Source organism: Vulpes vulpes, unplaced genomic scaffold, assembly GCF_048418805.1.
Source record: "Vulpes vulpes isolate BD-2025 unplaced genomic scaffold, VulVul3 u000000703, whole genome shotgun sequence".
NCBI lineage: Eukaryota > Metazoa > Chordata > Mammalia > Carnivora > Canidae > Vulpes > Vulpes vulpes.
The window spans coordinates 1,150,066-1,164,546 of NW_027325743.1; the positions used below are offsets into that span (position 1 = coordinate 1,150,066).

At 37.0% G+C, this 14,481-nt stretch overlaps 1 protein-coding gene across 7 annotated transcripts in view; it reads right to left on the reverse strand.

Moving 5' to 3' along the window:
• Window positions 1–14,481, reverse strand: part of LOC140596733 (IQ motif and ubiquitin-like domain-containing protein) — a 136,933-nt gene that overhangs the window by 105,928 nt on the left and 16,524 nt on the right. For all 7 annotated transcript variants that reach the window (XM_072745230.1, XM_072745229.1, XM_072745225.1 and 4 more), the window contains 2 exons: window positions 7,610–7,820; window positions 2,013–2,188 (listed from right to left, as the gene is read on the reverse strand). In XM_072745230.1, the coding sequence (XP_072601331.1) occupies window positions 2,013–2,188; window positions 7,610–7,820 (387 nt within the window). The remainder of the gene's footprint in view (window positions 1–2,012; window positions 2,189–7,609; window positions 7,821–14,481) is intronic.

Here is a 14,481-nt window from a genome sequence, read left to right on the forward strand (position 1 = left end):
GATAAAAGATAGCTCTTGCTTAAGAAGCTCAGTATCTAGGAATGATTCACATATGTAAACAGATATAATAAAAACTGACCGCTATGTACTAAGGCAGAAGTGAAATAAGGTCTCATGAGAGTATATAGTATAGGCTAAAGTACGATGATCACCAGATCTTTTCTGGAAGAAGGGGCATCTGAGCTTGTATTGAAGGGTACATTGTTAGCTAGTAAGGAAACAGGGAGAGGATGCTCCATGTATAAGCAACACTGGATACAAAGGCATGGAAAGCACGTGGATTTCTGAGGACATGCAAGTAACCAAGCATAGCCGGCATAGTGTGGCTACCGTATGCAAGAGGAGATGACAGTGAGACATCAGCAGGACAGGTGAGGTGTGTGGAGAATTGATTATGGAAATCAGAAATCCCTACTCCCTTACTGAGGGCAGTAAGGAGGGGCAAGAGTAGAGCTGTGCGTAGGGAGGTCACTATGGCCGTGGTATGGATGACAGAGGAGGGAACTGTGAAGTGAGACTGGAGGCTGAGCGCCTAATTTGGAGATGTAAAGTCATCCAAATGAGAAGGAAATCCACATTCAACTAAATCACTGTCAAGCTCACACACACAAGACAAGAGCCGTCTCATGACAGCCTCCCAGGGGACAGGGAAGCAAAAGAAAGGAACTGCTCCATAACACCTCTTCAGAAGCCTCTCAGCCTTTCATTTTCCAGTAGGATCATAAGGCATTCCACCAAGATTCAGATAAGCTGTGGTTGAAGTCTTTGCCTTCCTGGCCTGTTTGGATACGTGCAAGTGTGCTATGGCAGAGCCATTTCCCTAATATGCAATAGTAGTGGGCTTGAAAAGGAAGAAATAAATAATTGAGACGATTAGTAAAGCAAGAACAAACTGTCTGGTGGCTGGATGGAATGTCAAGAATAATGCCCAAGTGTCTGCCTGAAGCAACTGGATAGATGATAAAAACATTCATAAAGATAAATTATGTGAGTGCTACAAAACAGGATCAGTTTGGAGATGAGGAGGCAGAGAATGGTGAGATGATGTAATTTCAATGTTTACATGTCAATTTAAGGTGTACTCTTGGGACACCCAAAGAGCAATAAAAATAATAGGCAAGTGGATATGTGATCTGGAAGCTCCTAAGACAGGTCTGACTTGGACCTGCAGGAAGTTCCAGGCTGTAGGTAGTAGTTAAAGCCACAAGAAAATCTGAGATTCAAACAGGAGGGTGTATTAGTAAAATGAAAGTAGGGCACTTATGGTACCAAAAAATATGGTTTTTAAGAATGAATGTTCTCAAGTAACAAGAACCATACAACTAGAATCACTAAAGGCAAAGATCTTGAAGAACTCTTCGTCTTGTGTCTGGATTGGCTTTTGTTTGGAAAGATCAGGTTTATAGGAGATTGGTCACTATGGAAACAGGCTACGCAATCAGTATCAAACAGGCAGTTTCAACATGAAAAGATAATTAGTTTTTCCATTAATTGTATGTTTTCATGGTTTTCAATAATCATATATGCTTTTGGTCAGAAAGTCCCAGTCAGTTAATGACCTGGTGAGCAAAAGCAAAAACACTAGTCGATAGCTCTTTTCCCCAGGTTGCTTTACTATGAGGCATCCCAAGCCCAGACATTTTGTGACTTCAGTAGCTGTCCATTTCATCAGGATTTGCAAGTCATCGAACTTCCATAGCCAACCTAAAGCTAAAGCTTTTTTTTTTTTTTTTCTTTTTTTTTTTTTTCTTTTTTAATATACCACAAAGCAGGTCAGGGGAGGGGTATTTTTTTTTTTTTTTCCTTCATGGCCTGAAACCTTGTAGCTAAGAACATATTAATTTCATGTTAATTGTTAACTGTTAGTCTACGCCACAGTTAAAAGTCTAACACTGTATTAGAAAAAATTTAAACATGCAAATTCGTACAATGTAAGTCTCTTCTTCAGCTCATTATTCTACATTTTTAAACTCAGGGTACATTCTTATTTAAATAATTGTTACTTTACTAACCTTATCCAAAAAGGTTTGTATCAATGCTTCCCGGTTTGCCATATTTGCAATATATCTATGTCTCCCAATGGAAGCAATTATCTGGGTCTCTTTTTCCAGAAGTTCACACAAAGCAGCTTTCCTTTCAGCTCCAGTGAAAGACTGGTTAATGCGTGCAAATTCTTCTTGCCTCCAGACTAGAGGAATAACATGAAAGACTTGAGTTTTTAAAATCCCACATCTTTCCAGAAAAATTTTTACCATCATATCCCAACAAATAGTATTTTATTTTTATGTCAATTTAAATAAAATTAAACATGAATAGAAGCATTCATATTGTACACCTGACATATGAAAAAATAGGATAAAATGGAAGCTGAGAAACTTAAAGCAATAAAATTAGAGTCAAACAAAGAGAAACCAAAGGAAATCAGCCAAAATGATGATAAATTAAGCCTCCAAGTAAGCACGTGTTCTCCCCAGTATTAAAAAATATATGGTTTGGGTTTGTAGCAGCCATGAACACATACTACTCTGATCTCCTATCAAGAGAATAGCTGCTTTTGCCACCTAAGCAAAAGAAGTCAGTCAGAGAAAGATAAATACCATATAATCTTACTCCTGTGGAGTTTAAGAAACAAAAGAAAAAAACAGGACTGGGGGGGACAAACCAGGAAACAGATTCTTAACTATAGAGAACCTGTGTGGCTCTGTCTGCCTTTGGGTTAGGTCTTGATTCCAGGGTCCTAGAATCGAGTCCTGCCTCAGGCTCCCTGGCAGGGAGCCTGCTTCTCCCTCTGCCTATGTCTCTGCATCTCTCTCGATATCTCTCATGAATAAATAAATAAAATCTTTAAAAATTAATAATATTTATTTTAGGGGACCTGGGTGGCTCAGTCAGTTGAGTGGCTGACTCTTGATCTCAGCTCAGTTCACAATCTCAGGGTCCTGGGATCCAGCCCTGTGTGGGGCTCCACGCTCAGTGGGGAGTCAGCTTGAGATTCTCTCTCTCCCTCTCCTTCCGCCCTTTCCACTTGCTCGTGTTCTCTCTGTTGTTTCTGGCCTTCTTCTGCTATAACCGCTGACTTTTATGATATTTAGTTTTACAGTTTTATCAAACTACTTCTCCCTCCTCTCAACTTGAATCAATTTGAAATCATCTTGATCAGGCCAAGGACATGTCAGTGATATTCTTTACAAGAATCCACTCTGTCCCTTACCGGGAATACATTATTCAGGCACTGTACAGCTTGGTCTATTCGAAAAGAAGATTTTTAAATTTAAAAGCTAAATTGTCTCCAGCAAAGGGGTTGTAAATTTAAGGGCTAAATTATGTTATGAAAGTCCAGGAAATCTATGATTGATGAGTTCATCCTTTAGTTTTCTCAACCCAAAGAACTTTTAAAAATTGGACAAAATCCACATATCCAAAGGCACTATATGAAAGAAGAGAAAAATTGCTTGCTTCTGGAAATAATAACTGAGAATATTTATCTCATGGGATTATATAGATGCTCCCAGAAAGCAAATAAAAATTGAATGATATAAGTAAGTAAACCTATTTTACTTCCAGTTTTACATTAGAAGCCTTTGGGACCAGTAATAAATTTAGGCCACTAGGATATTACTTAAGCTATCCTGCCAAACTCAAATAGCAATATACTGCTCTCCTAGATTAATACTTAAGTCCTGGGTGAATCTGGAGATATATGCACTCAAATTCACTTATATTCATGTATATTCAGACTTTACATTTTGCTTAAGTTATTAGCATGGTTTTTAAAAAGGGAAAAATCCAGCGAAGCTAATTAGAAATGAAAATAATGGGCTTCAATTCCAGTAAAATTCTCCATTAGATGAACAACCTCCCTGTAAATCTATGGTAAGGAATGGAATGCGGTATCGGAGAAATACCACGTTCCAACTACGGATAAGGAATGGAAACACACAGGAATCAGGAGTAGATGGACAAAACTTATTTTTTATCTGAATTAACACTTTCTAGGCCTATACAGAAAAGACATTGAAGAAAACAAGAGACTCTGACCCCTTTCATAAAACATGGATGATGTTAATAAAAAAAACAACAAAACCCTGGAATACTGAATTAGTTTTCTAGGACTGCCATGACAAAGTGCCATAGACTGGGAGGCTTAAACAACAGGAATCTATCTCCTCACACTTCTGGAAGAGAGAAGTTCCAGATGAAGGTGATGGTAGGGTCAGGTTCTTCTGAGGGCCTCCCTCCCAGTGCCTAAAGGGCCACCATCCTCCAGGGTCTTTACGTGACCTTCTGTGTGTATGTGTCCTAATCTCCTCTCCTAAGGACATCAGCTATGTTGGTTAGGGCTCATACGTAGGACCTTATTTTTTTTCTGAATTACTTTTTCACAGGTCCTGTCTCCAAACTCAGTCATATTTTGAGGTACTGGGGTCAGGACTTCAATATATGAATTTTGAAGGAGCCATCAGCCCATTACAGATGTCAATAGCCACCAATATTTTTAAAGAAAAAGATCTTAAAGGGATTAGTGCATTTGAAAGAATATATTTATTCTGTCTCCTTAACTTATCTTCTTGGACAAATCATCCAATTTCCAGGGTCTGAAGTTCAACTATAAAGTGAAAGGATAGCACTAGTCCTAAAGTCTATATACATTCTAAAATTTCTGAGATATAAACTTGCAATTTCCAAAAAAGAAAGAGCAAAACATACAAGATTTTGTCCACCACTATAGTTTATATGCATATGCTTTTTAAAATTCTCGTTCATGGACTGAAAGCCTGAATGGAGAGAACCAAGGAAGATTCGGGCCGAATCCCCAGAGCCAGATTATGACAGTGGACTCCCCTGAGATCACGAAGTAATAATTAGAGAAGAGTCGGAAGCTGCCATCAGCACAAGTCAAAACAAGGCAGAGGGTTAGCAGATTCAATTCAACAGATACTCACTAGATATAATGAGCAGGGCTCGCTCTTATCAGGGATCCTTGGCACAAATGTAGACAGTTAAAGAAGTAATGTTTCTTTTTAAAGATTTTATTTATTTATCCATGAGACACAGAGAGAGAGAGGCAGAGACACAGGCAGAGGGAGAAGCAGGCTCCATGCGGGGAGCCCGACGTGGGACTCGATCCCGGGACCCGGGTCACGACCTGGGCCCAAGGCAGGCGCTAACCCGCTGAGCCCCCCGGGATCACAAGAAGCAATGTTTACAGAGAATCAAGGACAAGGAAAAGAGGCTCTGGGCCCAATTCATGCTGTCAAGAGAAGTTTCCTGAAGACGATGACTCCTATGCTGAACCTGAAGTAAGAGTGACAATTCGGATCAATGAAAGGAGTCACCTTCAACATACTGCTCTCATAAGGAAAGGAAAAAAAAAACACACATGAAAATAAAATAGTGTTCCTGGAAACGGCTTTGACTTTGATACATTATATTATCTTACATAGTTAAATTCATTTTCCTAAAGTGATATATTTTGCCTTTATTACGAGGGACAGAACCCAGAGGAAAAGCTAAACTTCCTGTTAGGAGTTAGAATTCAAACTATGCAATTGTCACCATGAGCCACAGGAGGGCAGCAGTTTCAAAGACTACAACAAAACAACCTAAAAATTATTACTCTGAGACTTTTAATTTAGAATTTTAGGGCTGGAAGAAAACTTAAAAAATGCCTCTTTTATGTAAGAAATTTCCTTTTCTTCCACATAAATCATGTCTATACATACAAACTATGTGTTCTATTTTAATATAGAAAATCTGTATAAAATTATTTATCACATAATAGTAACATATATGCACAAGTCTTTGCACTTTTAAAGTACATTCAAAAAAATAAATAAAGTACATTCATAGGGGCGCCTGGGGGGCTTGGTGGTTGAGCGTCTGCCTTCGGCTCAGGTTGTGGCCCCAGGTCCCGGGATCGAGTCCCACGTCGGGCTCCCTGCATGGAGCCTGCTTCTCCCTCTGCCTGTGTCTCTGCCTCTCTCCCAGTGTCTCTCATGAATAAATAAATAAAATCTCTTAAAAAAAAACTTATAAAAAAGTACTTTCATAAATGCAGTACTTATTTTCTTTTTATAAAGTCCTGTGAGGTAAATCTGCCAGAGATCATTAAGTCTTTTTGTAGATGAAGAACCTGGAGCTTAGAAGTGAGTGACCTGTCCAAGTTAATAGCCACCAATAAGTAGGAAAGGTGGGACCTCATTCAGCAAACTTTCTGTTGTTTTGCACAACCACCTGTCAACCGAACAAAGTAACATTATCCTTTAGTTTGTTCATGTGAATTTGAAATATTATCTGAGTAGAGTTCTGCTATAACAGAACTGTAGTTTTATACTTGTGAACAAGGCCTCTCATAGATACCTTGCCAACAGTTCTAACTCTTAACACTTAGAAACAAATTTTGTTTTCTTCTGAGAGAAAATGAAAATAGAAGTGAAGTTTAAAGTAAAACAGAAAGTATCTGCAGAGGCCAACAATTAGGAGAAAGTGGAGGCAAAGCCAAGGGAGCGGGCTGTCACCTCCAGCTGTGCCACATTCCTAAAGCCACTCGATTTTGCTTGTTACAAAGAGATAAATTTATTAATATTGCTTGTTAGACCTAGTGTTTGACTGAATCATCTTTTGGTAAATAGCATGTTACCGTATAGCTATATGAACAGACCCAGTATCGGACACCTAAAATTATATTCAATGATATGTTCTGTTACTCAAGCTAGAGATGCTGCATTACAACATCTTTGGGTTTCCACTTCATCGACAATCATTCATTCTATCAGTATTTGTTGAGCATGTGAGCTGAGCACAGAAAAAGAGAGATCATCCAAAAAAAAGAAAAAGTTATTGTGTCATGGAGCCTACAGTCCAGTGGGGAAAATTAATGTTAAAAAGATGTATTACAAATTGTGGTGATGACATAAATGAAAACTTTGGGGAGAATCCAAGTTCTCCTGTTAGTCACAGAAGCCTCTGAGTAAGTGACATTTAAGCTGAGATTGGAAGGGGGCAATGGGAAAAGGCTGCAAGAAAAGTGTATCTACTGCCCTGAGTAGGGAGTGCTTGATCGGTCAAGTAACTGAAGTTTTTAATTGTGCCAATTACTAGTACACATCTCGTGGGAGAAACAAAGCATAAAAGTCACTTGCGTTGAGAATATACATTTATATTGATCATTAATGGGTGGTAATTAAAAGATATTACCCGTACCCTCCCTAAAGAGCAGAATCAGAGACAGGATGCTGAACTGAGGGATTCCAAATGGTTCAACTCTGAATTCACAATTTCCCAAGACCATCAGAGACCCAGATTGGACAATACTTTTTCTTTTTACCTCACAGGGATGATCAAGTGAGATAACACACTAAAACCACAGAATTTACAGAGCAGTATGCACATTTTATTTATCCATTGTTAATATAAAGGCATTCCCAATTTCATTCCTGCCTTAATTCCTGTCCCGAATATAAAACATTATTCATCTCTTTAAATTCTCTAATCCAAAATGACATCATCCTGAAATAATATCTTCCTTTTGTCTTTAGTAAACCTGTTTTTTTCTACTAGTGAAAAATTATAAAATTATTATTGTACACAAAGGCTGTTTCAAACTTACGTTCCAGTGCATTATAAAGAACTTCAAAATCTTCTTTTGTTTGAGGATTATGCCTCCGGTAATAGTCCAATTTAATCCATTCTTCTTTTTCTCTTATCTTCCTTAGTTCTTCCTCTGCTTCCCACTTCAACCTTAACATTTTCTGTCTTTTTAAATCCTTTACTACGACTTTAGCATGCCATTGTCTATAGTAAGTCTGTAACACTATTACCTATAGTTCAATTAAAAGGAAATCAAAAGTGTTTATCATCAACTATATCAGATAATAACAAAAAGCAATGGTGATTATTTCTATTCCAATGTAGTAACTTTTATAAAGTACCGAGTCTAGGTTTAGCTCTATGCCAGAGATTCTCAAACCCATTAGAACATATAAGCTGTGGATAATGCACATCAGCAATTTGACTTTGAAATCTAGCAAATATGCCTTCCTAGGAGGCAGTAGGTACAATGCTTAAAAGCATAGTCTCTGGAGTAAAATTTAGTCTAGATTTTGCCTCTGTTACTCATTTGTTTTTTGATTTTGGTTTATTTTGCATATAAAGTTTAGCTTCACCCTTACAAATCCTCAATGAATATATTATTGTTATGAATATTGTCTTTAACCATCATTAGCTTAGGCTCATATTTAAAACTTTCATTATCTAAACACAAAGTAGATAGGGTTATATGTAGAAACCATCAAAGGCAGGCTGGATAGAAGAGAGACTCAAGCAGACAAGTATGTATTAAATTGTGAGAGATATAAATATGTCTGAGGTTATAGTATAGTATTAGGTCCTCAAGAAACTTGCAATGTAGCTGAGTTTACATTTTTATTTACCAAACACATAAATAAAAATAAAATATGGAGAGGCTAGATCAAAACTGAGGACAGGGAATACACTGACACATCTCTGTACTGTATCCTAATCCCTGGTAATTATATAAAATCATATAAGCAGAAATCAATAATGATACTGGATCATACTAAAGGAGTCCTCCAAAGAACAGACACTATGAAGAATTCCCTCAAGAAAGGAGGCAGGAAGAATATATTGGAGAAGGAATCTATGCCTATCCTGCATGGGAAAGGTAAACTAGAAAACACACAAGGGTCTGTGAGACTGCTTCAAGCCCCAAACCAGTGCATCCTGTGAGAAATACAAAAGGGACAGACATCTCTAAAACAATTCAGGTAAACAGTAACAGAAGTATTTGCCTCTGGGCAAGAACAGTTAGAGTCCCTGGCAACCCCCTGGATGAATAGAAGCTCCTTCTTCAGAAAACTAGCTCTCTTCCAGAATCAAGGCTTAGCCATTCCTAAAACCACTGCCGTAAGGCTATAGTAAATAAATATGGGTAGCACACTGGACATCAGGGATCTCAATACCCTGCCTACACACCCAAGAATAACCAAACATTTGGGAAGAGCCCACAAAATATAAGGCTCCTCATTCAACAACAACAAAAAAAAGTTTACTTTTGTGTGAAACAGAATTACTAGAATAGTGGTTCTCAAAGAGTGATGGTCAACTCAGCACTATTAGTATCATCTGGAGAACTGTTAGAAATGCAAATTTTCAAGCTCCACCCCAGAGCTACTGAATCAGAAATCCTGGGTGGGGCACAGATTCTGTATCTTACAAGTTTCTGATGTCTGCTAAAGTTTAGAACCACTGTACTAGAGTAAAACAAAACAAAACAAAAGCCAAGACCAGACTAGAATTAACATTTTCAGATGGAGGAAAAGAAAAGGATATTGAATCACTATTTAAAAAACAATTTTTTTATTTTAAAAAATCAATTAGAATGCATTTAACTTGGGTGCTATTAAACTTGTTAAACTGGGATCCCTGGGTGGCACAGCGGTTTGGCGCCTGCCTTTGGCCCAGGGCGCGATCCTGGAGACCCGGGATCGAATCCCACGTCGGGCTCCCGGTGCATGGAGCCTGCTTCTCCCCCTGCCTACGTCTCTGCCTCTCTCTCTCTCTCTCTCTATCTCTGTGACTATCATAAATAAATAAATAAAATTAAAATAAATAAATAAACTTGTTAAACTTATTAAATAATGACACCAAATCACAGTCTTTTAAATAATATATAAATTTTACCCTTTTACATCATAATCCAGGGATTAGCAAGCAGTTTAGGGCTGGTAGGAAGCTCTATTATATTCAACAAATGGCTTCCCACTCTTCTGCCCTAGTGGCTGATCTATTTCTCATCATCTTCTGAAAAGTAGACAGGGAGAAAAAAGAATTGCAACCCAGTGACTTTAAAAAGTGGCATACATCACTTCCCTTTACATTTCATTTTCAGGCCTTAGTTATTTGGCATTACCAATATACGAAAGAGATTTTGAAACATAGTCTGCAATGGGGCAGCCAGGTGTCCAGCTAAAGCTTTATCACAATGAGAAGAATAGATATTGGTGGAGAGCAAGTAGTTGACTATAAAATGACCTGCATGAATGTGCAGAGCCTAAGAGGAAATTAGTAAGCAAGAAACTTAGGTGAGAAAGTCTTTTAGAATGAAGAGTAAAAAGTCATAAAAATGAGAATGAATGAAAGAAAATTAAGAGACATGGAAGATAAATGCAGACATTCCAAAATATGTCTGATATAATTTCTAGACAGAATGAAGAAAGTTGATTAGAGAAATTACTCAGAATATAATAAAAGAGCATGTCCTCAAACTAAAGAAAGACATGAGCACTCAGATAGAAAGGGTTCATGAACAAATCCCAAGCATATCACAATAAGATTACTAAGGGTAAAGTAAAAATCCTAAAAGCTTCCAGAAAGAGAAAACAAAGAAATGAGAAATTGGCATCAGACTTTTAAACAAATAGAGCTTCAAAGTTATAAAGAAAAATAATTTTGAAAATAAGTTTAAATCTGTCTACACACAAATTAAACTTCAAGAATGAGGTTGATTCAACAAGACTAAGATAGTTTATCTCCCATGCATAATCTCTAAAAGAATTATTAGACAATGTGTTCTAGCAAGAAAAATAAGTTAAGGGATGCCTGGGTGGCTCAGCAGTTGAGCATCTGCCTTTGGCTCAGGGCCTGATTCCGGAATCAGGGATCGAGTCCCACATCAGGCTCCTTCCGTGGAGCCTGCTTCTCCCTCTGCCTGTGTCTCTGCCTCTCTCTGTGTGTCTCTCATGAATAAATAAATAAAATCTTTATTAAAAAAGTTAAAAGGGAAAAATTTAAAGATTGAGCAAAAATTTCCAAGAGAGTTATCAAGCTAAATATATCTTATTTGTAAAAATATCATATATATCAATATAAACACATATAACAGTAAGCAGTTATAATTATGTAGAAAATGTAAGTATATAGCAAATTATATATATAATTGTAATTGCAGATCATCACTGGATAGGAGGAATGAGGGAGGAGGACAAAGAAATGAAAAACAGAAAAGCCTGCTAAAGTCCTTGATTTATTCATGGAAAAGATAGAACCTGAATAAATATGCTTTAGGTATTAAAAAAAATTAGGAAATAAAAAAATTTAAAACTTTTTATGAGGCACCATTAGAAAAAGAGAAATAAATATGGCACCTGCTTCTGGATTATGAAAGAACAAAAAAAGAACGAAAAAGTTCAGTCAAACTAACAAAGATAAAGAAAGGTTAGTAAAAGAATAAATAAACAAGATATGAAGAACAAATAAAAACCAAAATGAGATGGTAGGAATGAGTACAAAAATATCAATAGTCATACATAATACAACCTTGTTAAAACAAAAAAGATTTAAAGTAAGTACTAAGTACTGAAATCAAGAAGCTCGAGGGGTGCCTGGGTGGCACAGCTGGTTGAGCAACCAACTCTTGATTTCCACTCAGGTTGTGATCTCGGGATCCTGGGATCAAACCCTGCATTGGGCTCAGCGCTCCACACAGAGTCTGCTTAAGATTCTCTCTCTCCCTCTCCCTGTGCCCCTCCCTCCACTCATGCTGTCTCTCTCTTTCTTCTTCTGTCCCTCTGAATAAATAAAATGTTTATAAAAAGCCCAAGAATAAAATAAATATAATACAAGTAGAAAGGAATCAGTGGGCAAAAGAAGAACTTATTAAATGGAAATTTACTCCTTATACTGGCTTTTAATCAATCGCTCTGTTTACACCTCACATCCCACTTCGACCCCCTCTGAACCTCCTATTCATGTTCCAGGATTCCATGGGGCAAATCTGTTTGGTTCCTGATGCCATCCCCCTTGGCAGGCATTTAGATTTTCGCTTCCTCAGTTTAAGTAAGTCAAGCTAACATTTCTCTGTCTTCTTTACAACTTTAAAATAATAGACTGGCATTTACTCTTCTCTTTTCTCATGTATTCTTTGTTCCTGTATATTTTTTTATTCCTCTAAAATCATTGTATTGGAGTTTGGAAAGTGTTGTAGAGATTTCCACCTCCTCACCTAATCCATTTTCCCTACTTCCTTATTAAAAAATTATATGACATCACAGAGCCACCATCCAAACCCTGTACAGTAAAAAAGCAAAAATTAGTTTGGACGGAGAACATAAAAACCTATCAGGATGGAATAACAGGCCCTAATAAAGTCAGTTATGAAGTTAATGGGAAACAATATTTCTTTCAAGGACATTCTGCAGCTATAAAATATCCTGACAATCCCCTCCTTGGAGTCACTGCTATTTTCTTACTTACTGAGAAATCTAGTTCTCTAAAATCATAATCTACCAGAAACTTTGTTATTTCAAATTAGATAACTAAGAATGAAACATACCATTCTTGCAAGGGGGACGTATGTCACGTTGATAGAGAAAACCAGCCTTGATTTACAACCAACGTGCTAAATTTCAAAGAAGAGACATTCTACATCCCTCTTAACTTTGTTACCAAAGGGACAAAGCTGGAGGTACCATGCTCCCTGATTTCAAACTACATTACAAATCTAGAGTAATCAAAACAGTATGCTATTGGCATAAAAACAGACATATAGATCAATGGACAGAATAGAGAACCCAGAAATAAACCCCCACATATATGGTCAATTAATTTATGACAGAGAAGGCAAGAATATACAATGGGGAAACTGAAATGCAAAAGAATGAAACTAGGTATTATCTCATACCACACACACAAATTAACTCAAAATGGATTAAAGACTTGAATGTAAGACCCAAAACAAACAAAACTCCTAGGAGGAAACATAGGTGGTAAGCTACTTGACATCAGTCTTGGCAATGATTTTTTTTTTAATCTGACTCTAAATGCAAAGGTAACAAAACCAAAAATAAACAAGTGGGACTATATCAAACTAAAAAGCTTCTGCACAGCAAAGGAAACCATCAACAAAATGAAAAGACAACCTCCTGAATGGGAGAAAATATTTGCAATCATATATCTGAGAAGCAGTTAATATCCAAAATACATAAACAACTCCTAAAACTCAAAAGCAAGAAAACAATCTAATTTAAAAATGGACAGAGGATTCAAATAGACATTTCCCCAGATGCATATAGATGGCCAACAGACACATGACAAGATGCTGAACATCACTCATCATCTAGAAAATGCAAATCAAAACTACAGTAAGATATCACCTCACACCTGTTAGAATGGCTATTATCAAGAAGATAAGAAGTAACAAGCGTTGGTGAGAATGTGGAGGAAAGGGAACCCTTGTGCCCTGTAGTGAGAATGTAAATTGATATAGTCACAATGGAAAACAGTATAGAGGTTTCTCAAAAAATTAAAAACAAAACTACCATTTGACCCAGCAGCCCCACCTCTGGGTATTTGGCCAAAAAAAAAAAAAAAAAAGAAAAGAAAAGAAAAAGAAAGAAACACTAATTCAAAAAGATACACGAACCCCCATGTTCACTGCAACATTATTTAGAATAGCCAAGCTATGGAAACAACCTAAGTGTCTATTGGTGGATGAGTGGATAAAAAGGATGCGAGATATACATCTATACATCTATATATCTATAAATATATCTATACACACTATGGAATACTACTCAGCCATAATAAAGAATGAAATCTTGCCATTTGTAAAAATATAGATGGACCTTATAGGGAATTTTGATAAGTAAAATAAGTCAAAGACAAATACCATGTGATTTCAGTTAATATGTGGGATCTAAAAACAAAGCAAATGAACAAACAAAAATCATAGATGTCAAGAACAGAATGGTGGTTGCCAGAGGGGAAGAAGGTTAGGGCACAGGTGAAATGAATGGAGTCAAGAGGTAAAATCTTCCGGTTATAAAATAAATGGGTATGTAACGTGCAGCATGGTGACTATAGTTAATTATATTATGAAGCATGCCTGTAAGTTGTCATGAGAATAAATCCTAAAAGTTAACCTTGTATGGGGACAGATGGTAACTAGATTTACTGTGATGATCATTTCACATGTACTACAAATATCAAATTGTATACCTGAAAAAAAATACTGTTATGTATCAATTATAGCTCAATAAAAATTGTTTAATTTTGAAAAAATAAATAACATGAAATATATGGTGTACTGGACAATTTTGAGTTGGTAAGACAGTAATTCAAAGAATTTTAGTATCTTGAATATTAGTCAAACTTTGGCCCTAATAATCAGATGCTTCTTCAGAGTCTCAAAAAGAAAGTAGTAAAGAGCAATGGACATCTTGTGATTTAACAGCCATCACCACTAGAGAGACATCGAGTGGGGAGGAATCTGTCTAAAAGTCTCATAGTGGCGGGTGCCTGGGTGGCTCTCTCAGTCAGCTAAGCATCTGCCTTCGGCTCAGGTCCTGATCCTGGGATCTTTAGATGGAGCCCCATGTTGGGCTCCCTGCTTGGCGGGGGGGGAGTCTGCTTCTCCCTCTCCTCCTGTTCTTCTGCTCGTGCTCTCTGTCTCTCAAATAAATA